At 46.6% G+C, this 25,930-nt stretch overlaps 13 protein-coding genes across 13 annotated transcripts; 8 read left to right on the top strand and 5 right to left on the bottom strand.

Moving 5' to 3' along the window:
* Positions 1-14: 14 nt before the first annotated feature.
* N7479_001446 (dihydrodipicolinate synthase family protein) lies at positions 15-1,093 on the top strand (the record flags this gene model as incomplete). Its single annotated transcript, XM_057249143.1, has 3 exons — positions 15-168; positions 218-762; positions 818-1,093. The coding sequence occupies 3 exons, from the start codon at positions 15-17 to the stop codon at positions 1,091-1,093; spliced, it is 975 nt and encodes a 324-aa protein (XP_057113575.1).
* A 116-nt stretch (positions 1,094-1,209) lies between these two features.
* N7479_001445 (Zn(II)2Cys6 transcription factor) lies at positions 1,210-3,015 on the bottom strand (the record flags this gene model as incomplete). The annotated part of the gene is made up of 3 exons (XM_057249142.1): positions 1,210-2,036; positions 2,089-2,182; positions 2,251-3,015. The coding sequence occupies 3 exons, from the start codon at positions 3,013-3,015 to the stop codon at positions 1,210-1,212; spliced, it is 1,686 nt and encodes a 561-aa protein (XP_057113574.1).
* Positions 3,016-4,140: 1,125 nt separating this feature from the next.
* On the top strand, positions 4,141-5,446 carry N7479_001444 (aldo/keto reductase; the record flags this gene model as incomplete). The annotated part of the gene is made up of 5 exons (XM_057249141.1): positions 4,141-4,344; positions 4,397-4,589; positions 4,651-4,904; positions 4,962-5,042; positions 5,111-5,446. 5 exons carry the CDS (start codon positions 4,141-4,143, stop codon positions 5,444-5,446), a joined length of 1,068 nt encoding a protein of 355 aa, XP_057113573.1.
* Positions 5,447-6,220: 774 nt separating this feature from the next.
* Positions 6,221-7,944, bottom strand: N7479_001443 (Major facilitator superfamily domain general substrate transporter; the record flags this gene model as incomplete). The annotated part of the gene is made up of 4 exons (XM_057249140.1): positions 6,221-7,157; positions 7,206-7,651; positions 7,709-7,777; positions 7,837-7,944. The coding sequence occupies 4 exons, from the start codon at positions 7,942-7,944 to the stop codon at positions 6,221-6,223; spliced, it is 1,560 nt and encodes a 519-aa protein (XP_057113572.1).
* A 1,202-nt stretch (positions 7,945-9,146) lies between these two features.
* Positions 9,147-11,475, top strand: N7479_001442 (N,N-dimethylformamidase beta subunit family domain-containing protein; the record flags this gene model as incomplete). Its single annotated transcript, XM_057249139.1, has 2 exons — positions 9,147-9,227; positions 9,322-11,475. 2 exons carry the CDS (start codon positions 9,147-9,149, stop codon positions 11,473-11,475), a joined length of 2,235 nt encoding a protein of 744 aa, XP_057113571.1.
* A 2,257-nt stretch (positions 11,476-13,732) lies between these two features.
* On the top strand, positions 13,733-15,007 carry N7479_001441 (uncharacterized protein; the record flags this gene model as incomplete). Its single annotated transcript, XM_057249138.1, has 1 exon — positions 13,733-15,007. The coding sequence occupies one exon, from the start codon at positions 13,733-13,735 to the stop codon at positions 15,005-15,007; it is 1,275 nt and encodes a 424-aa protein (XP_057113570.1).
* Positions 15,008-15,219: 212 nt separating this feature from the next.
* On the top strand, positions 15,220-15,556 carry N7479_001440 (uncharacterized protein; the record flags this gene model as incomplete). Its single annotated transcript, XM_057249137.1, has 2 exons — positions 15,220-15,318; positions 15,368-15,556. The coding sequence occupies 2 exons, from the start codon at positions 15,220-15,222 to the stop codon at positions 15,554-15,556; spliced, it is 288 nt and encodes a 95-aa protein (XP_057113569.1).
* Positions 15,557-16,208: 652 nt separating this feature from the next.
* On the bottom strand, positions 16,209-17,606 carry N7479_001439 (Transferase; the record flags this gene model as incomplete). The annotated part of the gene is given in 2 exon segments (XM_057249136.1): positions 16,209-17,510; positions 17,526-17,606. 2 exon segments carry the CDS (start codon positions 17,604-17,606, stop codon positions 16,209-16,211), a joined length of 1,383 nt encoding a protein of 460 aa, XP_057113568.1.
* A 922-nt stretch (positions 17,607-18,528) lies between these two features.
* Positions 18,529-18,860, top strand: N7479_001438 (uncharacterized protein; the record flags this gene model as incomplete). Its single annotated transcript, XM_057249135.1, has 2 exons — positions 18,529-18,732; positions 18,786-18,860. 2 exons carry the CDS (start codon positions 18,529-18,531, stop codon positions 18,858-18,860), a joined length of 279 nt encoding a protein of 92 aa, XP_057113567.1.
* A 310-nt stretch (positions 18,861-19,170) lies between these two features.
* N7479_001437 (uncharacterized protein) lies at positions 19,171-19,938 on the top strand (the record flags this gene model as incomplete). Its single annotated transcript, XM_057249134.1, has 2 exons — positions 19,171-19,388; positions 19,452-19,938. The coding sequence occupies 2 exons, from the start codon at positions 19,171-19,173 to the stop codon at positions 19,936-19,938; spliced, it is 705 nt and encodes a 234-aa protein (XP_057113566.1).
* Positions 19,939-20,336: 398 nt separating this feature from the next.
* On the top strand, positions 20,337-20,573 carry N7479_001436 (uncharacterized protein; the record flags this gene model as incomplete). The annotated part of the gene is made up of 1 exon (XM_057249133.1): positions 20,337-20,573. One exon carries the CDS (start codon positions 20,337-20,339, stop codon positions 20,571-20,573), a length of 237 nt encoding a protein of 78 aa, XP_057113565.1.
* A 651-nt stretch (positions 20,574-21,224) lies between these two features.
* On the bottom strand, positions 21,225-23,099 carry N7479_001435 (MFS transporter; the record flags this gene model as incomplete). The annotated part of the gene is made up of 8 exons (XM_057249132.1): positions 21,225-21,473; positions 21,537-21,681; positions 21,746-21,755; positions 21,843-22,170; positions 22,232-22,349; positions 22,424-22,662; positions 22,732-22,831; positions 22,894-23,099. The coding sequence occupies 8 exons, from the start codon at positions 23,097-23,099 to the stop codon at positions 21,225-21,227; spliced, it is 1,395 nt and encodes a 464-aa protein (XP_057113564.1).
* A 1,236-nt stretch (positions 23,100-24,335) lies between these two features.
* N7479_001434 (GNAT family N-acetyltransferase) lies at positions 24,336-25,292 on the bottom strand (the record flags this gene model as incomplete). The annotated part of the gene is made up of 1 exon (XM_057249131.1): positions 24,336-25,292. The coding sequence occupies one exon, from the start codon at positions 25,290-25,292 to the stop codon at positions 24,336-24,338; it is 957 nt and encodes a 318-aa protein (XP_057113563.1).
* Between the last annotated feature and the right edge of the window lie 638 nt (positions 25,293-25,930).

Genomic DNA, 25,930 nt, shown 5'->3' with positions numbered 1-25,930 from the left:
TCTACTCTTCAAAAATGGCATCCACCAGCACCAAGATTAACAAGTCCTTTCCTCCGGGAATTCACGGCCCTTCTATCACCTTTTTCCAAGATGATCAGCAACAGGAGATTGACTGGCCCACCCAAGAACGGCACTTGGAGTACATGATCACTTCTGGAATGCACGGCAGTAAGTTTCGATAGTCCAAATCCACAGAGTAGAGCTAATCGAATCACAGTTGTTCTTGCCGGCTCCAGCGGTGAATCAGCCACTCTTAGCGTCGCAGAGAAGAGCATGTTGGTCAAGAAGTCTCGTGAGATCGCTGACCGCCACGGAAAGTCCGATTTCACTATCAGCATGGGTTGCTTGGCTGGCTCCACCCGCGACATCATGGTCCAGATCCAAGCCGCCTACGAGAGCGGTGCTGATTTCGCCCTCACTTTGGTTCCCTCTATCTTCCACTGGGCCATGACCCAAAAGGCCATTACCGACTTCTTCGAGGAGATCGCCGACCGTGCCCCCATCCCCATTGTCATCTACAACTTCCCCAACCTTCTCTCCGGATTGGATGTCAACTGCGACATGCTCGAGAAGCTTGGTGCCCACCCCAATATCGCTGCCGTCAAGTTGACCTGTGGAGGTGTTGGCAAGGCCTCAAGAGTTGCAACCCAGTTCGAGCCCGCTCAGTTCACCAGTGTATCTGGAATGAGTGACTGGCTGGTCGCCGCCTTCGCCGCCGGAAGCACTGGTTGCATTTCAGGTGTTGCAAACATTTTCCCTCGTGTAAGAGCAGACCTCGTCCTGGACAGAAATTACAGATTACTAATATGTTCGGCAGGTTATGGTTGAAATTTACGATCTGTACTTTGCCGGTAAGTTCGCCGAGGCTACTGCACTGCAGAAGAAGCTTGTTCTCCCTGAGTGGGGAATCGGAACATCGGATGTGAGCGGAATGAAGTGGATTATCTCCAAGGAGCGCGGTTACCCCCTGTCTAGCGCACACTGCCGCCGACCATTCCCCAAGTTCGACGACGTGGAGAAGCAAGAACGTGTCGTCCGCTTGGTCGCACCCCTTCTCCCCGTTGAGGAGGAGCTGAAGGCGAAGAAGGTGTAAATAGAGATGAACATTATACATATTGATGCCCGCTAGATGATAGAAGAATGAAACAAAAAATCGCAAAATCACCAGTTCCATCACATGTCATGTCAACAGTCGCTGATGATTAGAGTTCAAACAATAGCGAATGTGGTATAAAATAGCTCCAAACACACAGAACGAATGTCCACGCGCTTTCCTCCTTCACGCTGTCTCCTTTGGGTCTCTTGTAGTACGTCGGCAGTCATGTTCGCGTTGGTGAAGACATGCTGAAGACCACGAATGGTTTCAAGAATCCACTGAAATTCCTCATAGTCATCTTCTTCAGTGCCCCATAAAAATAACGGCCACAGCATATTGACCGGTATAGATTCATTATTGTTGACCATGCAATGCACTATTTCCTTGATTTTAGCCAGCGCTGTAACCGCCGCCTTAGAGCGAACCAAATGCCGGTGTGCAACTCGATGGAGGTGAATGTAGCAGGCGTAAAAATTAGCAAGATATGTCTGGAACGAGCGAACAATAGTGGACGCGAGCGGCTCGGCCAGAGTATCAGTACCAATATTTCCAGCCACAGCATGATCTGTGAGTGGTGGTCTCCGGTCATACAAGGATGACAAGTCCGCCAAAATATCAGCGGCGATAGCCATCACTTCAGTTTCGTCCTCCACGCTCCCTCGGCTACGATGATTATGAGCAATTCTAGTGATGCGGCCGGTGATGGTCTGGACTTCCATGAAGAAAGCAATTCCAGGCTGGCATAGCAGATCATAAATCACCTCGTGCGCTCCGGGATTATGGGCAGAACCCATGCTTTGTGGCGTCGAGCTCGGGGAGGTCGTGTTTTGGGGAGAGGTACAGGTATAGATTCCAGATGTGTCGTTGACCAAGACCCCTTCCCCACCAGCCGATGCCGCGCGAGCGTCCAACAGACGAATCCAAGAGATTATTCGGAGCTCTAATACGCCGTTAGTAAGACGAGCATCAAATCAACTACTTCTTCTACACACCTGTGGAGCCCAAAGCACTCCTCTCTGCTGCTTGTAGCGCATCATGCGCCTTTCCAAGATTCAAATAGGCTAGATCCAGCCGCGCAGTAAGGAACTAAATAGCAAGTCAGCTAAAATGAAAAAGAAAAAAAAAAGTTTAGTGCGGGGTCGAGTGAAACCGACATTTATGTATGTAAGGAAAAAGATGGTCGCCAGAACATATCTGAGCTCACCACTACTAATTATTAATTCCCCCATGGATTTTTCAAACCGCTGCGACAACTCTGTCGCAGCATTATCATAGTACTGTTGGTAGTCCGCTGTGCCCCCTGCACTTCCGGACTGTATAGCTTCAAAGGCCGCGATTGAAGAGCGGAGCATTGTGGAAGAGGTTGCCATGGTTTCAAGCAGTTCCCGCGCAGAAGCACATCTCGGGCCATTCTCAACTGGGTCAAGAATTGGTGGCAGTTGTAAATGTAGCGAATTTTCAGCATCCGGGTTGGCGACTGGAGATTGTTGCGGTGACTGTCGCGGAGGGAGAGAATTCGGGGAATCTGCGTCGCTAGATCGCGCCTGCTCATAGGAAGCGTTTCCTAAGGTGGTAAAATCACCAAAGTCTGGGAAATAGACATTTTGGAACATATGAAAACCCTCTGTGGGGGCATTCAGGGATTGGAAGTCAAAGAGCTGGGGCGGAGGAGACATTTGATTGACCTCCAAAGAGACGTTTGACTTGAAAGGATCGTCGTTCTGCAAGGGGGATTGTCGTTGCGGCTCGGGGGCTTTCCAATCACATTCTAAGTTCAAACGCTGGCAATGATAACATCGAGGTCTGCGTTCGTTGCATCTAACCTTGCGACGTTTACAGGTTAGACAGCCATTTCGCGACCGAGGACCGTATGGACGACGGTGAGTCTCTTCTCGAGCGATGAGAGGTAATGTACTCATTATTCTTGGATTTTTTTTTTGGTTAAGGCTATGGAAGAAGGGGAGAGAAAAAAATAAAAAAACAGAGGCCAAAGATCAGGCCGCGATACCATCACGAGCCGATTGACTCTCCACTCCGATAGCAAATAGCAAAAGTATTCAACCTGCACCATGCCACCATGCCAATCCCCGCCTATAGTTATTATTGGCTTGTCCAATCAGTTGCCTATTACAGGACCCCCGCACGCCAAGGTTTGATGAATAGTTCTATGATTTCAAAATGGAGGCGCTAATTCGATCCCCCATGGAGATGTGGTATTCAATGTGGTTCTGCAACACTACCATATCCCTGCTACACTGCTGCAACATTGACATTTCGATACATGCCATGTGAATAATGTGAAACTACTCCGTAGGTAGAATTACTACTAGAATTACTAGTGGTTAGATAACGGCTTAATACCCAGATAGGCTTTTGCGGGGGACCCGTTAGAGCTTGCAAAATGAAAATATTTTTCTACAAAATTAATTAGATTGGTCTATTGATTTAGTGGTTTATATATTAAGCTATCTCATATATGCACATACGGATAGGTTCATCAGGTACTCGGACGTTGGGCATTAATTTCAACTTAGTAAAATCTACTAAGTAACACTAGTATATATACTACTGCACGTTGTAGATTAGTAGATTAGATACGAAGTCGTCCACGTGTGTATATGTAATATGGGTTAGTCCCCGTGATACTATACTATAGCACTACATATTAAGCTAGTACACACTAAGTAATAACTAGAGTACCCCGCGACTTTCCCCAAAACAGAAATTCCCCTATCTGCCTGCCTATTCAAGATAAAAATACCCCTTTCCCTTTTGGGTAGGCGAGCGGCTTTTCTGTAATAGGCAACCGACATCGGCTCTCTCGGTTTCATCGGTCCCAATCGGTCCCCATTATCTTCCCCAACATGCATTCTCCTCTCCCCCACCATAACCGACCCGACGATCGGAAGCTTCGTACAACGTAGATGTATGTGCTATCGTGAACAACATTAGGAATTATAAAAGGCACGTTGCTCAGAAATAAACCAAAATACAAGCCAAAATTAAAAACTGTTCAATCCTCAACCCTTTAAAACTCATTCATCATGTCGTCTCTTCCTCCTGGAGTTGCTAAGTCCATGGCCGAGACCAAGGTCGAATATAGACGCCTTGGCAACAGCGGTCTGCGTGTCTCTGTTCCCATTGTTGGATGTATGAGCATTGGAAACCCCGAATGGGCAAACTGGGTCATTGGCGCCGAGAAGGCCCTTCCCCTACTCAAGGCCGCTTATGATCGTGGTGTTAACACTGTTTGTGCCCTCCCTGTCTCCTGATTGGAAATTGAAAGCTAATTGCGCCTAGTGGGATACTGCCAACATTTACTCCAATGGCGACTCCGAGAAAGTTATTGCCCAAGCCATCAAGGAATACCAGATCCCCCGCCACAAGCTGGTGCTCATGACCAAGGCATACAGCTGTGTTGGAGAGCAACAGTTCCACGCCTATCCCATCATTGAGGATTTGAAGAAGACCAAGGATTATGTCAACCAGTTCGGTAAGTTTATACCAACTACTACATTTGTGAAGTAGTCAGACTTACTAACTGTCGTTCAAAGGCCTCTCGCGCTCGGCAATCTTCACCGCACTTGATAACTCCCTCAAGCGTCTCGAGACAGATTACATTGATGTCTTCTGGATCCACCGCTTTGACCCCGACACACCAATTGAGGAGACCATGCACGCTCTTCACGACCTTGTCATTGCTGGAAAGATTCGCTACATCGGAGCCTCATCTATGTGGACTTACCAATTTGCTATGATGCAGGCATACGCCGAGAAGATGGGATTGACCAAGTTCATTGCCATGCAGGTATGTACTAGTCAAAATGCCCCGACTAAGACATTCAGATTGCTAATTTGGAAACAGAACCGTTACAACCTGCTGTACCGTGAGGAAGAGCGTGAGATGATCAAGTACTGCAACCTGACCGGTGTTGCTGTTGTCCCTGTAAGAAGACCCTTACCATCTTGAACCATTTACAATTCTTTTGACTAACTGTTTTGCTTTCGTATTAGTGGGGCCCACTTGCCGAGGGCCAGCTCGCTCGTCCCCTGAACATTCGCGGAACCACTACCAGATCTTCTGGCGGTGATGAAACTCCTTCAAGCATGCGCCCTGAGTCCATGGAAATTATCAACAGAGTCGACGAGCTTGCCAAGCGCAAGGGATGGACTATGTCGCAGGTTACACTTGCCTGGCAGCTAAAGCGTGTGACCAGTCCTATCATTGGTTTCAGCAGCGTCGCCAGAATTGAGGACGCTTTGTCCGCACGTGGCAAGGAGCTCACAGCCGAGGAAGAGAAATACTTGGAGGAGGTATACACCCCCGTCGAGGTTGAGGGCCACTTCTAAGGGATTAATCTTTTACATAATCTCCCTGTTGAAGCGTCATGGTCCTCCCCCAGCCATGTCCATCCTGGTTTACCTCTTTTCGCCGATTTTATGATTCATGCATCATAGGTCTATAGATATTATGAAATAAAATTTTTGGTTATAAACATTGCTGCTACACTTGTAATTGGTCAACCTCTGTTGCCAATTGGGGCTATATGAAAACGCTTCAAACTAAGCTAACCCTTACTAATATATATATCCACAACTAACTACCCAAAACGTGCTTCAAGGTTCGCTTATTTTAATTCACACATAACCTAATATCTACTCTTGCTTAGTCGAGAGTAAGAAAAAGTTTAACATTAGATTTTATGTGTTTGAATGTGAGTATATATTATGAAAATGAGAAAACCATGAAGGGAAGGAGTAAGACTGTACAAATCTACCTCTCCTAGGTGTGGGAAAAAATACATATTTTACCACTAGGCCATAACAAAAACCAAGGCTCCTTTATGGCTTGGGGGCTTATTTTAGTCTGTACCTGTGGAGGTACTAATGAATTGGATACGATCATGTGACACCAGGGATTCGAACTGTATGGATAGGCATTCTAAGTGTTTTGCATGTCAACCTTTTCGAGTCATGAGAGAAAATATTTTTTCAATAGCGAAATTTCTAAATACAAGATATATCATGTCCAACCTCTATCCCAATTCACAACCGAATTTTATCTATAATGCTGTAAACCAAAATATGCACCGATACCGTCACAGGGGTCCACCGAGACCTCCATTAATAAACATACACAAAGTCCTCATTCTTCCGGTCAGTCAAGTCCACAAATGGTGCTGCGTCCTCCCCTGAAGTTGGTGCCTGCACTTTCCCGTTTGTTTCAAACCCAGTGGTCATGGAGTTGTCTTGGACCTCCGCCGACTTTCCATTTCTGACTCTCTGTTTACTATGCTGCTTATTCAACCAGAAAAGATTGAAGACTTGGATGACCACAAGGCCAATCAAAGCAATAAAGATCCCGAGAACAGCCCGGATGCCGGGAAGATAGGAGGGGGCCTGCTCTGCGGTGAACAGAAGCGGTCCAGCGAGTGCTCCCGCAGATGTACCAGCTTGGTAAAGTGCCATCGTGGTGGAGGTCTTGGCGGCACCAGCCGTGTTTGCCACGACCCATGACAGAAGTAGGGGATTTGCGGCAAACAAAAAGGCACAGAGATAGTAGGCCAGTAGCAGCGGTCCCTGATTTTTTGATACGTCGTGTGGAAGTGCGTAAAGAATTGCGATGCCCACCACTACAGGGATCATAAAAGTGATGATGACAGCAGATTTCAGCTTTAACTTATAGGCGCACCAGCAACTCGCAAGGATGACGATTGTTTGCATAGCACCAAATGGTATGTTGAGCAATGAAGTGTCGAATGCGTCAAACCCGAAACCTTGGACAATAAGAGGGCCAAAGGTGCTCGTCATCGCTGATCCCATATTTGGCAGTAAGGCCATAATAATCCAAAGCCAAGACTTAGGGTCTAGGACAACTTCGACAACTTGGGACCAGTCAAAGTCGTAGGAGGCAGTACCGGTATGATTTGCGCGGAGGCGCTCCACACCCTGTCGTCGCTCGTATTCGGTGAGGAAGCGGGCGGTAGTGATATCGTTGTCGAGTCTCCAATAGACCACAGGTGCGCTGACAATAGTAACCAACCCAACAACAAGGAAGATACTACGAAACAATTAGCGACATTCAATATCATGATTCCGAGTGACTTACATTTGCCATGGCTTCAGCACCTCCGAGGGAATATGGCCAAGACCATACGACAAAGCAGAAGCTACCATAGTCGCCGTTCCGTTCATGGAATTCCAAAACGAAACTCGGAGTGGTTGTTCGACGCGGCGATACCACTGGCCAGTGAGGATAGTGAAGAGAGGCAGGCATCCGGCTTCAAAGAGACCTAGGAAGAAACGAACGGTAACCAACCCTGCGAAGCTGTTGCATGCAGCAGTACTTGCCGCTGCAATTCCCCAACAGAGGACCATGGATGGCATCAGAATACGGGGAGGGACCTTCACAATGAGCCATGCCGAGAATGGCTGCCACGCGATCTGTGCGATAGGGGCAATGGACGAAACAAGAGAATACTGGCTTCCCACGAGACCCGCATCCTTCTGGAGACCGAAAATGGAAGCAGTTCCTAGGACACCCTTATCCAAGACCTAACAGGCGGCTAATCAGCATCGTGGATGATGGGTGATTGAATTTGCATCTCTCACCTGCAAGAAGTATACCCATGTAAGGATCACTAGAATGTTTCGATCGGTCTTTTTCCTGATTCTAATGTTCTAAATGGACATGGATTAGCAAGTTCTTCGTTTCCCAGAGAGCGTTGAAATGTACATACGTCTTCATTTGTGAGAATCACAATCTCGCCATCTTCCGAGATATCCGAGTCGGCCCTTCGGTGTATAGAGTGCGAGTCCGGAACCGCTTCGATATCGTGATTGTTCATTATGAGCGAGCCTCCCTGGGCAATATCAAACTGGAGAGAGAAGTCTTGAATGAGCAAGATGAGAACCTGGTCGAGAAGACTATAGAAGAATCTTATAAAGCCACCGGAGGAGTCTAACCAGGGTCTCTCTACCTATAAGAGCACGATCATGGAGATTTAATTAAACGACCACTTCATCATGGGCTGCCGATCTCGCACCCTTAAAGTCTGGGGTAAACCGTAATCTTGTTTCCCCATAGTGGGCCCCGGGTCGTTAGCGTATACTACCCTGCCCTCTCCTACCAAAGATGGTAATGTTGGGATCTCAGAACCCGACTTGATTGGTGTTGTCGCATCGAGCCTTCGGAAATTCCCGCCCCCAATATCATTATCTCACTGAATTAACATCTACACCAAGAGTTTACTTGAATAATATCATTTTCTAGATAAGATATCTTCCGGGTAATATGCCCAGGTGTAATGTGTGGGATTCAATTGGCTTTTCTTCTTATTTAGCCGGCAGTTAATTAAATTTTGACTACGGAGTAGGTGAAACAAAAGATACAGAATACAAATCCAAATCCACTGTGGATGAGTAGCGTAACATTCGACGATAAGCCTACAAGCGAGGGTGATAAGCAGATGTACTCGGACCCCACTGGATAAGAGGAATACCTAGTCACTCCGAATCCTCGTGTAAGCGATTGGTGGACTAGATCTGTATCCCGACCGGATTTAGATCAGGTGCTAGGAACACGCGTCTAAGATGCGAGCTTGGGAAAAAGCCCCCGATAGCACTAATACACTTGCCGTCAAGCCCATCCCCAATTTGGGCCTAGCCGATCGGGTGTCGGGAGGAAGCTTTGTGTGTCACTGTCAGAGGTACTATACTCGTTGTCTTGGCCAATCGGTTTCTTCACTTCAGTGGCTGATTGAAGGTAGATAAGTGGTGCATCTCTGCTCTCATTCCAAATGTAGCAAATTTTTCAGTTACCAATCCTGGAATTCTGGTGAGCATCTGTCCTAGCTGGAGCTAAAATGCTTTAAAAGTTAGCTTCCTCTGCTAATAATATGGACAGACGAACTCTCAGGTCTTTTTCTGATCTGACCAGGAACCAATCAGCCCCTCTTTTCCCCTTCAGTAAGCGCTACTTTCGCACTCGGACCAACGCTTTGGCCCAACACTAAGGAAGATCTTGAATTAACCAAATGATTTTGTAGACATGTCTTCCGATCAAGGCACACAAATTATTGGTTATGCTCAGCCTTGGATTGTTTCTCCTGGAGACCCAGTTGACATCAAAGTAAGTGATTTGCTTCCCCACGGTATTAGTGTCAGGGGCTGTTCCCCAGATCATCGCTGTACCTCGGTACTTCCCAGGCGCTAACCCGTTTTAGGTTTCAAGCACCGAAAAGGAATATGATCACCGTCTAGTCCGCCTCGTTCAAGGTTTTAGCGGTGCTCATGCTCCCCCCGTTGTGATTGAGGATATCACTGAAGTCCCCGTTGGCCACCACGAGGATGGTTCTTATCAAGATGCCTGCGCAGGCTCCTATGCTCTTATCCCATCCTGGGCTGAGGTGGCACCTGCAGCTGGAGAGGGCTTCGAAGTAGAGTTTCACGCACAACCATACCTGCTTGACGTCGGCTATTACTGCCAGACTCTCGTATCTTGCCTCGATGTATCTTCTCGAACTGGTTTCGCTGTCGTTTTGAAAAACTCAAAGCTCGAGTTCTTCATCGGCACAGGAAAGGAAATCCAGGTTATCCAGAGCCAGCTTCTTGTGAACCGCTGGCGTTGGCTCAAAATCACCCTCAATATCGTTAACAACACGTTCACCTCGAGCATCCACCAGTTGAACCGTCTTGCTGAGTCCGCTCCTAATGGCGAAAAGATGTCTACTGCCTTGTCGGCACCTCTGGTTTTGGGATCAAATTCGTTGATGTTTGGTGCAAGCATGTTCAAGGACATTGATCAACAGAGCTCTAAGGCATCATGCTATTACAATGGTCGAATTGACTCTCCTTCCTTCACCCTGACAAGCTCATCACCGCGCACGGTCGCAAAGTATGACTTCTCCAAGGAGATCTCCAGTGACGGCATCGTTGATGTTTCTGGAAACGGTCGCCATGGTGTTTTGATCAACGCACCCACACGGGCTGTGAAGGGATATAACTGGGATGGCACTCAGCCCGACTGGACCAAGGCTTCGTACGGATATGGAGCCATTCATTTCCACGAGGATGATCTGGAGGATGCGAAATGGTCCACAAACTTCACCATTACTATCCCCTCAACAGCTCGCTCCGGTGCATATGCCGTTGAAGTCAAGTGCGCTGACGGAACAAGCGACATGATCACATTCTTCGTCCGACCTAATAAGAATTCCACGGCAAAAGTGGCCTTGGTTCTCACAACATTCACATATCTCGCGTATGCCAATGAGCGCATGTACGATGAGACCAAATCGTCAGCGATGACAACTCCGGATGGAGTTACTATCGGGCCAGGCAACACGTACTATGAGACTCTGTCCCGGCGACCGGATTTGGGTCTCTCGGCCTATGATGTTCACACGGACGGCTCCCCCAATGCATTCTCCAGTGCGCTGCGACCGATCCTCAATCTCCGACCGGGATACGTACACTGGGCCTTGGACCGGCCTCGTGAGTTCAGCGCTGATCTTCTCATGGTTAGCTACCTGGAACGTTCGGGAATTCCTTATGATGTTATCACCGATCACTGCTTGAGCATTAGAGGCAATGAAGCAACCAAGCAATATGAAACGCTCATCACCGGATGTCACCCTGAATACCACTCTATTACTTCTCTGGACGCTTTCAGCTCATTTGCGAAGTCAGGGGGTAACTTGATGTACTTGGGCGGCAACGGGTTCTACTGGGTCGCTGATGTTGTCAGTGATCGGCCTCATCGCCTTGAAGTTCGGAAGGGTGATCAGGGCTGCCGGTCCGTCACATTCCCTGCCGGAGAACGCATGCACAGTCTCACCGGAACCCTCGGAGGACTCTGGCGCAGTCGTGGTCGTGCTCCCAACTACCTGTGGGGCATTGGGCCATGTGCGTTCGGTACTGGACCCGGAAAGCCTTATGATATCGATTTGAAATATGCACAGGACCCGAAATATAACTGGATCTTCAAAGGCATCGACGCAACTCAGCCGCTTGGTGAACATGGCTTTGGTGGCGGTGCCAGCGGCGACGAGATTGATCGCCTGGATTATGCGCTTGGCACACCTTCCAATGCGGTATTACTGGGAAGAAGTCAACAGCATGATGATTCCTTTGGACTGTTCAACGAGGACTCCATGTTCCCCATGGTGGATACTCTCGGTTCCACTTGTGACATGGTCAGAAGTGACTTGGTATATTATGAAACCTCGGGAGGTGGCGCGGTATTCTCTGTTGGCAGTATCAACTGGTTCTGCAGCATGGCTTGGGATAATTTTAATAGCAATGTATTTACGATGACCGACAACGTGGTGAGAGAGTTTGTGAAAAGAGGAAAGGGTCCGGGTGAGGAGAAGAAGTGAGCCAACATGACGCTACTGCTAGTCCAATTTCAGGTTATTATTTTAGACCTTATTTCTCTCTTTCCTTTCCTGGTATTTTTCTCTTCTATACTAGTAGCTCTGGGTGACACTTGGTATCTTCCGGAGAAATCTCGGGATAATTCGATCATCATATTGTTCTTTCTTGCCATGGAAGACGTACAGCAACTACACCGATATCTTGCACCGCAGAAAGTTCGGTTTTATTTAATCCTAACTGGTCTGAACTAGCTAAGATCTCATTGACTACAGAAGGAGAATCTTTTGGACCGCCCAGTTACTCGATTTCGGCTTCATTCCTTTGGTCTAGTCTTAGTGCATCTGCATAATGTATCGACTGGATCTTTGCAAAACTGGTATACGAGGAGCGCAAAGAGGTGACATATATCAAGTATTCGCAACTGGCCTTTTCTAGGAATTATATGTACTTCCTACTTTTTCTAACAACATGTATACTACTCCCATATCAGGTCCTGTGTCAGGTCAGTCCCTCGGACTAGGCATGTGACAAGGCAGGTGCCGGTAGCAGCTTGCGTTGGCTTCACCGGAAAGGCTACTAGTCAACAGCACCACGTAGAGGTCAAAGCTGATGGCTGTTGGATCTTCTGGGACAACGGGAACAGCCCCAGAAGACCCCGATCTTGATGAATGACCGGTCTTGGCGTAAGATATGTGTGATTGATCACTCAATCTACTTCGAGAGTCAACCCTTTTTTTTTCGAACTTTTTTTTCCAAGAAAGAAACAGAGAGCAATCTATCGTCGATAAAGAAAGAGAGAGCAAGTTATTCGTCGATTGGTTCACTGGAGGATTCATCCATACTAGGTAGACTCTGTGCCTTGGAAGGTGGCGGGGATTGGGCTGGAAGTCTGAAAGGCATGTTTTAAGGGAGCACGTTATCAGAGTGGATACTAGCTCGCTTGCTCGGGGATCCTCCTGGCGACGTGAGAACAAATTTCTCGGGGAAGTTGTGCATCTGGCGTTATCCCGTTAGACACTGAAGGGCATGGAAGTCAATAGTTTGTCTCTATACTCTCTATTATCGTACCTTTTTCTTTGTCGTCTCGCTTTTGTTGATCGGGTTGAACTGAGAAGATGGGGCTTGGTCATGGGAGGAAGGGGGGCTTGATGGTCATCCCAGGAAGTACGTGGCATGTTAATCAAACGGTCATGGAGACCTGGTTGGGCCTTTTCATGAGACAAGGAGCGAGATCTGCTAGCAGGGCCTTGGACTGCTCTAGGCAATCTGGACTCGGAGAAAGCTTTGCATTTTGAGGATGAGTTATTGACTAACTTACCCCCTGCGACTGTGGTATATAACAATTGTCAGCTTGTCATCATGGAGGCACTTCATGCATTTTTTGGTACACCATATACTTACCGATCCCAGGAACATCATCTCTGTTGACGTTGCCTACTCACTAATACTATAAAAGCTACTACACACTCAAAAACTGCTACAAAAACTATTACAAAAACTACTGCAGAAACCACTGCAAAGACTACTACAAAAGCTACTACAAAAGCTACTGTAAAAGCACTACAAAAACTACCAAGGCACATTTTGAGAACATGCTTCGGATGGTCGCAACCATCAAACAAAATTTCACAAATATGTAGCGCACCTAAAGCAATCCGAATGCCGAATCAATCCCGGTGTCTGGTTTCCCAAGATAATTAATTTGCTCTTACCCCTTTTGCTCATTGTTTACTTGCATCTAAAAAAGAGTTCGCAGTCTTCATCTATGACATGTTTTTATCCTAGGCTAAGTGTATATACAGTCAGGTGATACTTGTGTCATTGAGGGAATTAATACGTTACGGTTGCCAAGAAGCGCCTCCCGAAGTAGTTTAAACGGGTACATACTACATACTAGTACGTATGTAGGTAGTAGTGTGTATAGTAAATCTCATTTCTTAAGAATCAGAGAGCATCTTACCCATCTTCTATTCCCTCTCACAGATACTTCTATATCCTCGTGCAAGTGTTCCCTTCACCTCAAAGGAGCACCCTCAGCGTCCTCAGGAGAGCTTGCCCGGGAAGGAGTCGTACCTAGGCCGAGACCTCGTTCCGTCAGGAATCACCACCGTCACCTTCCAAGCCTTTCTTCATCTCTACCTTCACTTTCACTTTAGTTTTAACCACCTGGGGGGCTTCTACCTCGGCAGCTGTGCCGCCTTCACACTTACGGTCGCCTTTTTGCTCATTTGGACTCCTTTTCTCAACCTGATCGCCACAATGAATCGTCGCAACCAAGTGAGCAGTGATGAGTCTGGTGGCTCCACCATCCCACCGACCCTACTTACGAACCAATTATCCGCCTTATTCGATTCTTTACGAAATGAAGAACTCGAATTAGAGTCACACCTTATTTATACTGAACCGCGCGAAGTGTTAAGCCGTATTCTATCTCCAAGTTCTATGGTTTCAACCTCACCATCGCTCACACTGTTCAACGCTTCACAAAAAACAGCTTCTGTTGGGTTTCGCAGCATTGGTTTTGGCCAATGTGGCATTGTTTTCGAGCGGCCGGGCCGTGCTTACGTCGTCAAAATCGCCCGCCCATCATTCGAAGACGCCCTCTGGGAAGACTTTCAAGCACACTTCGCGGTCTACCAGGCATTCACGAATCAGCAATCGGTGGAGGTACGGGTTCCTCGGATTTTCTCATATGTGCCGAAAACAAACAGCAAATGGTGGGATGGGCATCTCGATCTTTTTCCCCAATCGAAACTTCCTTTCCCCCTTCCGACAATGGCCTTGATCACAGAGCGGATATTCCCGCTGCCTAAGCTTGCCCGAAAAGCTCTGATTGACGTATATTGTCCTACACCATTACAAGCCGCGGTCATGTCTCATGATACCAACCGTGATTGTCTAGCACGTATCTATCTTGGCCGTCGCCGTGGGGTAAATGAGCTGCCGCCACCGAACTTCACTCTCAGAAACTTCAATCTATGCCTAGATCAAATGATCGAACTCAATCTCCCAATCCAACATTATGCTAGAGCTATTGGACAGACATTGGCAATTATGCATTGGTCGGCGAACGTTGATTGTTATGACGTCGAATTCGTGCTAGGCAGTGAAGGCGAGAGAACTTACACCCAGGATATTTCGCGTTCATTGGGGCTCAGCATAGAACAGGTTACCAAGATGCCCCCCCACACAGATCTGGAGAGTATGATACGTGCGAAGTTTGAACGTCGAACCACTCGCATCTGGGTTCTCGATTTCAATTTATGCAACATATGGAATGAACAGAGGGGACTTGAAAGGCCAGATGAGTTGATAAATCATCTCGTAGGATCATTTTTCGAAAACGATCCATACTACCCGCGTCCATCTCTTGAGCTCGAACCTGAAAAGTCCCTTTGGCTTACTTTCAGCTCGTCGTACCATGATACAGCAGTGAGCCTCCTCTCAGTTCCTGAAAAGGACCCGCGCCTCGCATTGCTTCCAGCAAAGTTTCTTGATGCTTGCATATTTCGACAATCACAATATCCAGCCTAGGGAAATGGCGGGGGATTCGGCTGTATTATTATCTTGCAGCCCTGGAGACGTCATAGGCTTTGCTGATATCTGAATTGCTTCCGTACAAACTTAATAAATAAATTGGATCTACCAATCTGAACTCGCCTACCCCATTTCTCTTTCCCATTTTCATCTCTCTTCTCTTCGACCACCCGCAGCCTTCTGTGATTTTTATTCCCTATATCTACGCTATGTCCAATCCCAATCTTGGTAAGACAGATACCACCGTCTACGGTATCTCCACCGATATTATGAATTTTATATTTAGAAAGCTCGACAATGAGTCTCGGGTAAGTATATCTAAATCGTATCAGTAACCCTGATTCTAATATTTACTAGTGGTTAATCAAACCAGTCGGTGTCGTTGGAAATGGGTTCGAACAAGTGCTTAGTCTGCTAGTCTATATGATGGAGAAAGCGGCCTCCGCCTCCAAATGTATATCTTGCCAGACACAACAAGGATCAGGGGAGTCTGACCTGATCTTCGACTATATCCCTGAGACAGATGATAAGATGGATGTCAAATAATTTCGTCGCCGCATTCGTCCTCTGGCCTTCTATCTTGCGTCTTCTTCCTCTTATTCGCTGCGCCGTCTTGATATCCTTCTTATTCTCCTTTCCTGCTTCGTTCTATCTTCCACTCCTTGCTTCGTTTAGCTTAGCGCCTATCATGTGAAAGAGTTTTCATATTCTCCTCTCTCTTCTAGTTTGGTCTCCTCTAACATAGACGGAAGAATAGCACACACATTCTTTATATATAGCTAAAGTCCCATTTATAGCCATCTACTGATAGCAGAATGTTTACTACGAAAAGCATGCTCGACTTCAAAACTTAAGGACCCGGACGACTATCCCTAAAACGGACCACCTCCGTTCTAGTACTGCTACTCGGGCGTAGACCATAGCTTGGTATAGTAAATAGTGCCGTGGTATAGTAGTGAGTCTACTGTCAGTCTCAGAAAAGGATCCGTGCCTTACATTGCTTCCAGCGGACTTTCTTGATGCTTGCATGTTACGACAATCACAAAATCCTGCCTAGAAAAATGGTGCCGCAAGGGGTTTGGCTGTTGGAACTTGAACTGTGAAGTGGAAGAAATAAAGCCAATAGTGGGTAAATTATATGTTCGTAAGGATATTCTGTGATATTTACAATTGGTTGCCCTCTCAATTCATGAAGAGTCTACCTAGCAACACCATATTTCGTGAATAATGGATCATTCAGCAATCGGTCCAAGGAACTACCTTCCACGCCGACAAGGATCTCCATACCACCATTCGGTAACACCGGGAGCACAACTTGACAGCCGTTAATGCAACCAAGATGGGGCACTCGTACAGCCTCAATATTGTTTCCTAGCAGCGGTCCCCACTCCAACCCGTACAATTTGAAGTTCACCCATGAGGTTAGCACACAGTTGAAGCCGGGGACATCCAAAAATGCGGTAGGTGCCAGCCGATCGACGTCTTCAAGTTGGTCCACAAGAGCCACCACGTCATCCGTAAATTGGTCGTCGGCGCGCAGAATCGCCTTGCGGATCTCCGTCGCCAGATCAGCCAAATTCAGCGTGCTAAGTATTTTGCGGACAGGCAACGAGACTGCAACATACTCCAGGAAACATCCCAATGTATCTGGGTGTATCTTAGGATCTGTTCGCTGCCGCCCATCAATTGCAATATTGTAAACAGACACAGGGTCACCCTCCAGGGTCTCCAGAGGAGACTGTACTGCCATCACTGTACGCCAGAGTAGCGCCGCAAGAGCATCATTAGTTGAGATCCATTTTTGACTGGATGGCTCGGTCGCATTGGCTGGGGATGCGTCTGCCTTAAGTGCTACCAGAGATTCAGGGGAGAAATAGAACACTTGGCCGCGATGGCTCAAGGAAGTCATCTTTGGCGGGGCTCCCGGAGGTGTGAAAGGAAGCAGAGTATACTCTGGATGATCTTCGAGCTTTCCAGCATTCTTGCCGGATGGTTTCATAACTTGTTCGCGATCTTTCCAGATGGCCTCTGGAAGTCGAATGGGATCTACGATGCTCAGTCCCTGAGCCCGGCGACACTCCTCTGCCCATATGCTTGTCCAAGTATAGAATGTTGAACCGTCTCCGGCCATGTGGAGGATGCACCATGTTAAGATCAACCCTCCCCGGATAAAATTGGCCTGCACAATTGAGATTGGCAGTCGCTCTTCAGCTGAAGGCCAGACAGATCGGGGACAGAAAGTATCGGCGTCGAAGGAGGCCACGGGGAAGGATTTATCTTTCAATTCCGCATAATCAGCTCCAAAGGACTCACGCAGGTCCTTGACCACGATGTGTGCTGCGTGTTCGTTTGCCTGTTTCTCAAATCTCATCACACCCTTTTGCTTTGAATCACCATCGGGAACGGCTTCGCATCCGACCTCTGGAATTCGTCCTATGAGAGCTTGGTACCCGGCTTGGAGTACCCGAACAGCTTCCTCCAAATCACAATCGTCATTTAGCTGAAAGGGAAATACATAACGAAGATAGCCCTTGGGCCCGATACGCTCCAAAGCTGTAAGCTCAGGAATCGGTTGCTCATTCATAACAGAGCTCATGTTGAATCGATTGATTTGAGATACCTGAAAAATGAGGTTTGCAAAAGGAGAGATAGGGATTTTTAAACCACGAGAGGGATAAAAAGAGATTATATCAACGGGAATACTGTATAGGCTCTACTTTAACACTTGTACAAAGTACAATTTTACAAATTATCAGCGACTGAAACTAGTCCTTTACAATAAAACTGTGATATTTTAGTTGGTTAAGAGGGCTCAATGACTATCTATTGTTAGGCATCTCCATTAAGGATGAAGATGCTGGTCTAGCGCCATGTGGGACGCAACGTCGTAATTTCACTAAAATATAGCGCGGATAGCACGGTTGTCGATTGTGTAAAATAATATACTCAGGTACTCAATTTGCTCTTATTTTTTTTGATTGTTTTTTATTTGGACATCATATATAGTACCTTTGCTAATATAATTGTTATATTATCAGACAATTTCCGTCTCAATATATTATATTATTAGCATTGGCAAGTTGCTAGATAACCTAGCGCCGCAGGTTTTGGCTCTAGAGCCCTAGTGGCATGGACTATCCTAATAATGCTACAATGGCCCGCTTCCTTGACACCGGATGTTAATGTACTCCATCATTTCCGGTAATTCTTTGACTATCAACGCACTTTATTGGTAGGATCAGCGTTTTTTAGCGGACGCCGATCACCTGTCATGGAATGAGCCTGTGGGCAATTTGGTTTTATTCTCTAGGCAATATCTTCATGTGGTAAGGTGTTTCTCTGCAGCGTACTTATGTCGTAGGTTCAGGGGTGAAGTTTCTTGCTTCCTTGGCCGGCGAAGAGAATTCATGATAGCGACAGGCATTGTCTCATTTGGTTCGCAAATTTAAGAGCTGGTCCTGGCAAGCATCTCAGTTCGATGCTGTGAAGTTTCTCCCATCACATACGCACATACTGCTATGAATGTGGACCCGGCCATTCTCGCTGTCTTTGGGCCGGCCCCGTCGAATATTGACCTCACTGCCAGTGAGGTATCTGTTAACAATGGCGTGGTAATTGCAATGCTCTGTCTCGCTACTGTGTTTGTGATATTACGATTTACTGCTCGAATTGTTCTCCAAAATGCCCTTATGACGGATGACTGGGCAATCATTGCGGCATTAGTGAGTTAACATTTAGCCTTCGGATCGCATTTACTAACTGTATTCTCTCAAAGAGCTTCATATGCGCTACCACTGGAATAAGTGTCGCGGGTAAGAACCGAATTTTCCTGCAAAAGACAACCGTTTAACGGGCCGACGGTGTATCTAGGTGGCACTACTGGTGCAGGAAAACACATCTGGGCAATCAAGCTGGGAGAACTGATGGACTTATACAGAGTAAGAGAATTCCCTTAAAGGCACGCTACATTATTTTAATCCAGCTTTATTCAGCTACTATTCACCTATACTTTCATTTATGCCTCGGCCTGCACTTGCACCAGACTCTCCATTCTTGCTTTCTATGCGCGGGTCTTTTCCCCATTGGAACAGTCTTTGAAAGTGGCTCTGGTTTTTGGCTCCTTCCTCACAATCTCTTATCCTGTCATCATTTGGGTCACCATGGGTAATGCTTGCAAACCGGTCTCCCACTTTTGGACACAATTCGGCGGCACGAAGGGGAAATGCATCAATGTGAACCAATTCTTCCTCGCGTTAGGCATTCTGAATATGCTGAATGATTTGATCATTTTAATCATCCCCTTTCCGCGAATCGCTAAGCTCCAAATGACGCTGCGGAAGAAATTAGCGATTTGTGGCATTATGGCCGTGGGAATCTTGTAGGTCCCCTTCCTTCTTCTTTCCCTTGTTCCATGAACGGAGCTGAGCTATAATCATTCCAGTGTTTTCGTTGCCAGCATCGTGCGAATCTATTTTCTCTCTGAATTTATGAAAGCCGTCGATGTGACTTGGCTGATGGGACCTGTCTTCATCTGGTCAACCATTGAGCCATCTGTCGCAGTAGTTTGTGCCTGTCTGCCCCATCTTGCACCGCTTGCTCGACTGGCTCATCGGTCAATATTATCAAGTTTGCATTCACAAAGGACCACTGGCATTTCTTCGGAAAGACCAGAAGGACTCAGTGGTTCGGGGCAGGGTCTCCAAAAGGGAAATAAAATCAACAACCGTGGACCAACATTTGACTACGGGTTAGATCAACTGAAAAAGTGCGCAAACGACGATGAAATCGGACTAACCAACTACGTCACTGTTGATCCCAATGGAGGCATGCATCCTTCAAATGACTCCGTCTCCGAGGATGGCCACAATCACTCGATTGCTGTTCATTCAAGTTTTGTCCAGTCGGAATCACCTAGGCCGCCCTGGTAAGGGCTTTATGGGCTATATCGGACTGGATAAAAAACTCATCCATAAAAATCATTCAATAGACAATTTTCATAGGAAGAGACGAGTTAGATTGCCTCACAAAAAATATTGATCAATAAATGAAATCACGTCCCGTGTGATTCCTCTGATTCAATGAAAAACAGGTTATATATAGTTAGGTAGACTAGCATTTGTCATCCAAGACAGCCTGCGGATTCGTTTTCTTTCTTTCTTTCTTTTGTTATTTCCGATGCGATAAGAAACCGGTTATTTCTAGATCAGAATCTGCCTAGTTGCTGGACTTCTTCGATCTTTCTCCTTAGCCGCCCGACCGACTATCTCCAACTTCAAAAGCGACCTTTACTACCAAGAAACTAGAAAATACACCGATTCTACTCATCATGACTGTCATCTATCTGCGGTTTTCCCAGAACCCCGCTCCTGAACAATCCATAATCCTCGTCGCCGAAACACTCCAAAAGATCAACACCGATCTTAGCGAGTCCGAGCGAACTGAAGATAGCATTACCTTCACTTCTCCGGATCATAATGTCGACATTTACGGTGATATCTTCGAATCTTGGCTGGATTCGGATCCCCCGGTTATAAATACCTGGCGAATGTTGGCACACGGTTGACAATTGCCTGGTCGTTGGTGCCTGGTCCATGAGGCTGTCTATTGCTTGTTTGCTTCTTCCTCTCTGTTTATTATTTTCCCTCCAGTTTCCTATTATCTTGCAATGTAATTGACTGCGCTTCCCGGTTCCTGCTTCCCGCTGTTGATAGGTTGTGTGCCCGTACATCTCCTCTTCCTCGGGCTCTAGGTATTGGATGATAATTTTTTTAAAAACCCGGTAAAATTCGATGGTGAGGTCGCTTACTGGGTCTCTTATCGCGCTTTGTTCTCCAAATTTTCAGCTGCATTTTGTGCGTGCGATAGGCCTATTTTGACGAGTGACCTCTAATTGATATGGCTTGCTCGCGATTTTATGCTAGGACCGCCCCCGATTGACGAAAATTGACGGTTATCCACATACGAACCCGCTACTCTCGGTAGGTACCTACCTCAAGGACCCACTACAAGCGTGCCATCTTCTCAATACAACCAAATGGCCTGAAGGAAGTGATCCTCTACTACCCGTTGATCTCATGAAAAATATCGTCGGCCTGTAGTGCAGCTACACTTTCAACTACTCCCCAAGCCGGTTCTACTAGCGTGTGGGTAATATATCGGGAAGTGGAACATTTTTATATGAGGGGCGAATCAATGAAAGCTTTTGCGGTATATATTAGACAGGTATAGCCTTGCTCTCGATTTCTTTTTCCTTGGTCTTATAGAACCACAGCGGAGCAAGTCCAAATATCAAAGCCAGAAGGGCTAACAGTGTATTTCCCCAGCCAAGCCCAAGCTTGCCGTACATTTCTGGGCCAGACAGGGGCACGACACCACCTATCAGACTACGGACGAGATTGTTCGCGGCAAGAGCACTAGCAGAGTATGCGGTAAAAGCACCGACTAAATATGTTTGCACGCTAGTCTGTATGAATAGAAAATTTCGCATTAGTTAGGGCTCAAATTTAGAAGCAAAGAGTAATCTCACCATTGAACTTGAGAAGCCAACTCCAATAAAAAATGTGCCTATGATAGGAACAATCCAATGAACGCGATATTGCGCTGTCCAGCCGTAAATGACGAGTCCAGTAGGCAGCGAGACGGCAGCGGGAATTAACATCAGGAGATGATATCTAGATCAATGTAATAAGTTAGCATGAGTAATTGAAGTGAGCTCAAACTTGTAGATGGACTGACTCTGCTCTCTCTATGCCGTAACGCGCTGTTAGCTTTGTGTGAATTTTATCACTACAGTGGCCTAGAAATAGTTGCATGGTACATCCAAGTCCCATACCAAGGTATGTAAGCCCTGCAAGCCCTTGACTAAATCCGTACTGTTCTTGGAATACCGCTGTATATGAGGTGAACAAGAGGTATATGATGCCGTAGATGAGACCCATATAAAGTGCCATAACGATGCTGACTGGGCTTGTGCAGAGGAGCTTCATGGGACGCATAATAGCCAGCAAAAATAGTTGCTGAAATGGTAGTGCTGATTTAGCTGCGGATTGAATGTCTGGGTCTCCGCTTTGTTTCCGTATCTGGGCAGCTTTCAGTTCGAGAAGCGTTGGACCATATGTCTCGCGTAAGAAGATAAATCCAACAAGAGTGGTAACACCACTCTAGATAATGATGACTATAATCAGAATAAGAGCAAAATTGATATAGAGTATAATCACATACCAGAATTGTCAAAAGCCAGAAGATCCATCTCCAGTCGGCTTCCTGGGATATGAACCCACCGGCCACAGGTCCCAGGACTGGAGCAAGCAACATGCTGAGACTGAAGACACTCATAATACTAGGAGCGAGAGCCATATTAGTCATGGAAACTCAAAGACCAAAATAGCTACTGGCCAGAAACAATACACTCACAACCCTCGCTCGTGCACAGGAACCAGATCTGCAATAGTTCCACCGCCATTTGTCAATGGGGCACCTCCCATTATGCCAGAAAGCAACCGAAATATCAGAAGTGATGTTGCATTGGGTGAAAGTCCACAGCATGCTGTACAGACTGTAAATAAAACGTTGCCGCCGTGGTATATTTTATTTCGACCATATATCTCGGATAGCGGTGCTAGTAGCAGGGGCCCTATTCCGAACCCAATAATCTGTAGAAGATACTATGTTAGTAAAAGAATGTCCCCAGAGAGGCAGAGAAGGGTTTCAGTGAGACTAACGTAGATAGATACTGCAAAGTTCATCAACATGGAGGATGTGCCTTCGAACTCGTTTTCAATTTGTAGCAATGCTGGAGCCATCATTGAAGATGCGAGTGGACTAGGAACCGACGTTAGCCTTTTCGTCGCCGGCGCCCAAAATTGAGCAAGAAATCGCCGTACGTTGTGAAACGCATCATGCAGACTGAGCCGAGAACTTTGTTCTTTTTGCTTCGAGACCAGTTTATTGGTTTTTCGGGGTCGTCGGGGCCATTCCAGTCTGCTACTTTCAGCAGACTAGAGTTTGATGATGCACCCTCTGATGAACAAGAAGAGCCGGGCGCCAGTTTAGCAATCCTCGCATCCTGCGACTTGGTTTCGCCGCTCATCATCAGATTGCAGCAGTGCCGTTTGGGAAAATATACACCTTTTCTAGATTGGCGTCGATTTTTCAAGGTCAAATTGAACGAATTTTGTATAAGACACGAAGGAATAGTAGTACCAAAAGAGCAGCTAAGCCTCTCTAGTCTATATACAATAGTCCTTTTACACTCAAATTGGATACTGATGTCATTATAGGGCATTCCGATGTCCGATCCCTTGCTAGAGTATACGTCAAACCCGCACGTAATTACTTTAGTACCTTGTTACTTGATGCCTCCTGGTCTGTCGATCAAACTTAAATTATTAACGTTTTGCATCTATGATACTGTGTTCTGTGCCATAACTCCGTATATATCGTCAATCGTGATATTATTGATTTTCGACTCCACCCTAGTCTTGATCGATTTTGAGAATTCTCCACATCAATATTTATCCACATGGCCATTTATTGTGGTCCAATGGAAATGGCCACGTCAACTTCCATGTAGATCAAGGGAATAATTGATCAGCACCCCTGCTGATCTTCAAACGCCGCAACCGTCACGCAACGTGATGATGAATTCCAATCTCTCGGCATTTTGCATTTTCCAGAAGAAAAGCTTCATATCCACACCTGGGCGAGCGGTCCGTCAGCCACAGAAGATCATTGATTGACGCGGGACCCTGCGGCTGTAAGACAGGTGACCTACGCTAAAGTTGTTTCTAGTTCAACGTCGATCACCTCCAATCTGATTCTTCACACGGGTAGCAGGACTAACGTACCCCCATGAAAGAGGTAATGAGATTTCTAATTAGCATTTTAAAAAGTGTGAGATAAGAGTATTCGAGGTACTGGGGCTCGTTATTCAAAAGTTATTCGCCAGGACACTAGACGTTTCCCAGTAGTCCTCTAGGAGTAGACACGCCCACCCTTCATCACCCCTGTACAAAGCTAAGGATCTTATTTTTCAACTCTAAAAGGCTATGTTCTGATTGACATATATTAGCAGCGAGGATATAGTTGAGGAGTTGATATCTGAGAGGGGGGGGGGTAAAAGGCGATGGCTACGAGGCACATTCATGAATATACGCAAGGACTATTAAGTATATACACAACCAGCTTTGATAGGTAAAAGCAACTCTAGAGACCTTGCACAGGGATTGAAATCTTAAAACAACAAAAGGATACGAGGGAAACAGAAGCGCCTGAAAATGAAAATGGAAATGGGTCTAGTCGGCCATACTAGTCGACCTCATCCGCCTCAAGTCGATCGCTTGGTGAGGATCGGCTTGGTAAAGGCAAGTCCAAACCCTTCTTTCTCTGCATTTCGGCCTGTTCCAATCCCCGGCTTAGCATGAATTGTAGCAAAGTCATATCCTAGGCGTTTGGCATCGATGAGCCGAGCCCGGATTAATGCTTGTTGAACTCCACGGCCGCGGAAATGTGGCGTCGTACTATCAATGTAGAGATGTGCGACACGGCCGTATTTTGTCTCCATCAACGCCATAGCCCCACACCCGGCGACTCTCCCGTCAATCTTGCCAAAATACAAATTGGTATCGGTTCTCAACGTTGCTGTCTCTGCTAAACTCCGTAAGACCTCATCTGAGCGGCCGTCGCCTTTGAATCCAGCAACCGAGGCGCGGACAAATGTCCCCACCGCGGTATCATTGGCCGGGGCTCGGCAGACAAGCATGTTGGATCCGAACGGAAACTCAGCCGGTAAATCCACGTTTGGGTCAAAATCAACATGGATTCCTTGTAGAGACCGAGCATAGATATTGAGGAATCCGTCAACCACATAGCCTCGTGTGGCGAGGGCTTCAAGCACGCTTTGGTCGGCGTAGGGGCAGAGCAAAATAGAAGGGGTCAGATTCGCCCTAGCATGGAGATCCTCGATATCAGAAAGATCATCCTCGGTGACTTGTCCTTTCATGCCAAGGCCAAGTGTGCGGTTTAATTGCTGGCCGAGATCAGGTGTAGTGAGAGCAGCCACACCACCACCTGCGACGGAGTGTAGACTGATCTTTTCGTCAGGAAATAATGTCTTGCCAACTTCCACTTGGCGAGACAAATGGAGGATGTGAGCCTCTTCAATCTGGCGAATGGTATCGAGCTTGTTGAAAAGTGGTCTTGTCACAGCAGGTGAAGTTGGTGGTGCTGCTGGTTTCCGGTGCTCTGTACAGAGGCTGGAAGTGCTAGTGTGTACCACGAGCATAGTGAGGATAAGCGTTTGGGTCAATGTACCCAAAAGCAAGATGGAAAAAGCGAAGGTAGGGAAGCAAAGATGGATGACAAGGAGTAGAGGTACGTAAAGCTACGATGAGTGTAATGAACATATGTCGAGTTAATGTTATTGATCTCTAAGAATCACTTCAACTTAAATATGTTACTCCAATAGTCCCCATGACGCATCGTTTGCTGAGCTATCTCCTCACCTCCTGCATTCTTCGCTCTGACCATATGGTTGATTGCGTATACGGATCTTGCCGTGGGTGAGCAGATCCCGGAAGTCTATCAGATTGACAGTGGGGTCATAACTGCAATATAACTTCCCCTTATGAGATATGTTTCAAATCCAAATACCAATTGAGGAGGGTGACGAAGATGCGTGCGAAGCCGATCAGATGATCAGTCGATGGATTGATTGTTTGGCTAGACCCGTGAAAGAAAATTGTTGTTTAAATGTCCGGTGTTAGTTTGCCTCAGGCTCCAAGGTAAGATCAGCTCTCATCCGAGACATATAGGGGTTCAGTTTGGCTATGAATAAAAAGCATTCTGATCCTTTTTCTCTCCTTGTTTGTCCAAGAACTGTTGACTGCTGCGTAAATCTCGACCACGGAATACTCCATATAG

The sequence above is a fragment of the Penicillium vulpinum genome, assembly GCF_028829585.1.
Source record: "Penicillium vulpinum strain IBT 29486 chromosome Unknown utg000001l_segment0_segment0, whole genome shotgun sequence".
NCBI classification, from domain to species: domain Eukaryota; kingdom Fungi; phylum Ascomycota; class Eurotiomycetes; order Eurotiales; family Aspergillaceae; genus Penicillium; species Penicillium vulpinum.
The sequence above is the reverse complement of the archived record's forward strand: the minus strand, read 5'-3'. Positions and strand labels throughout refer to the sequence as shown.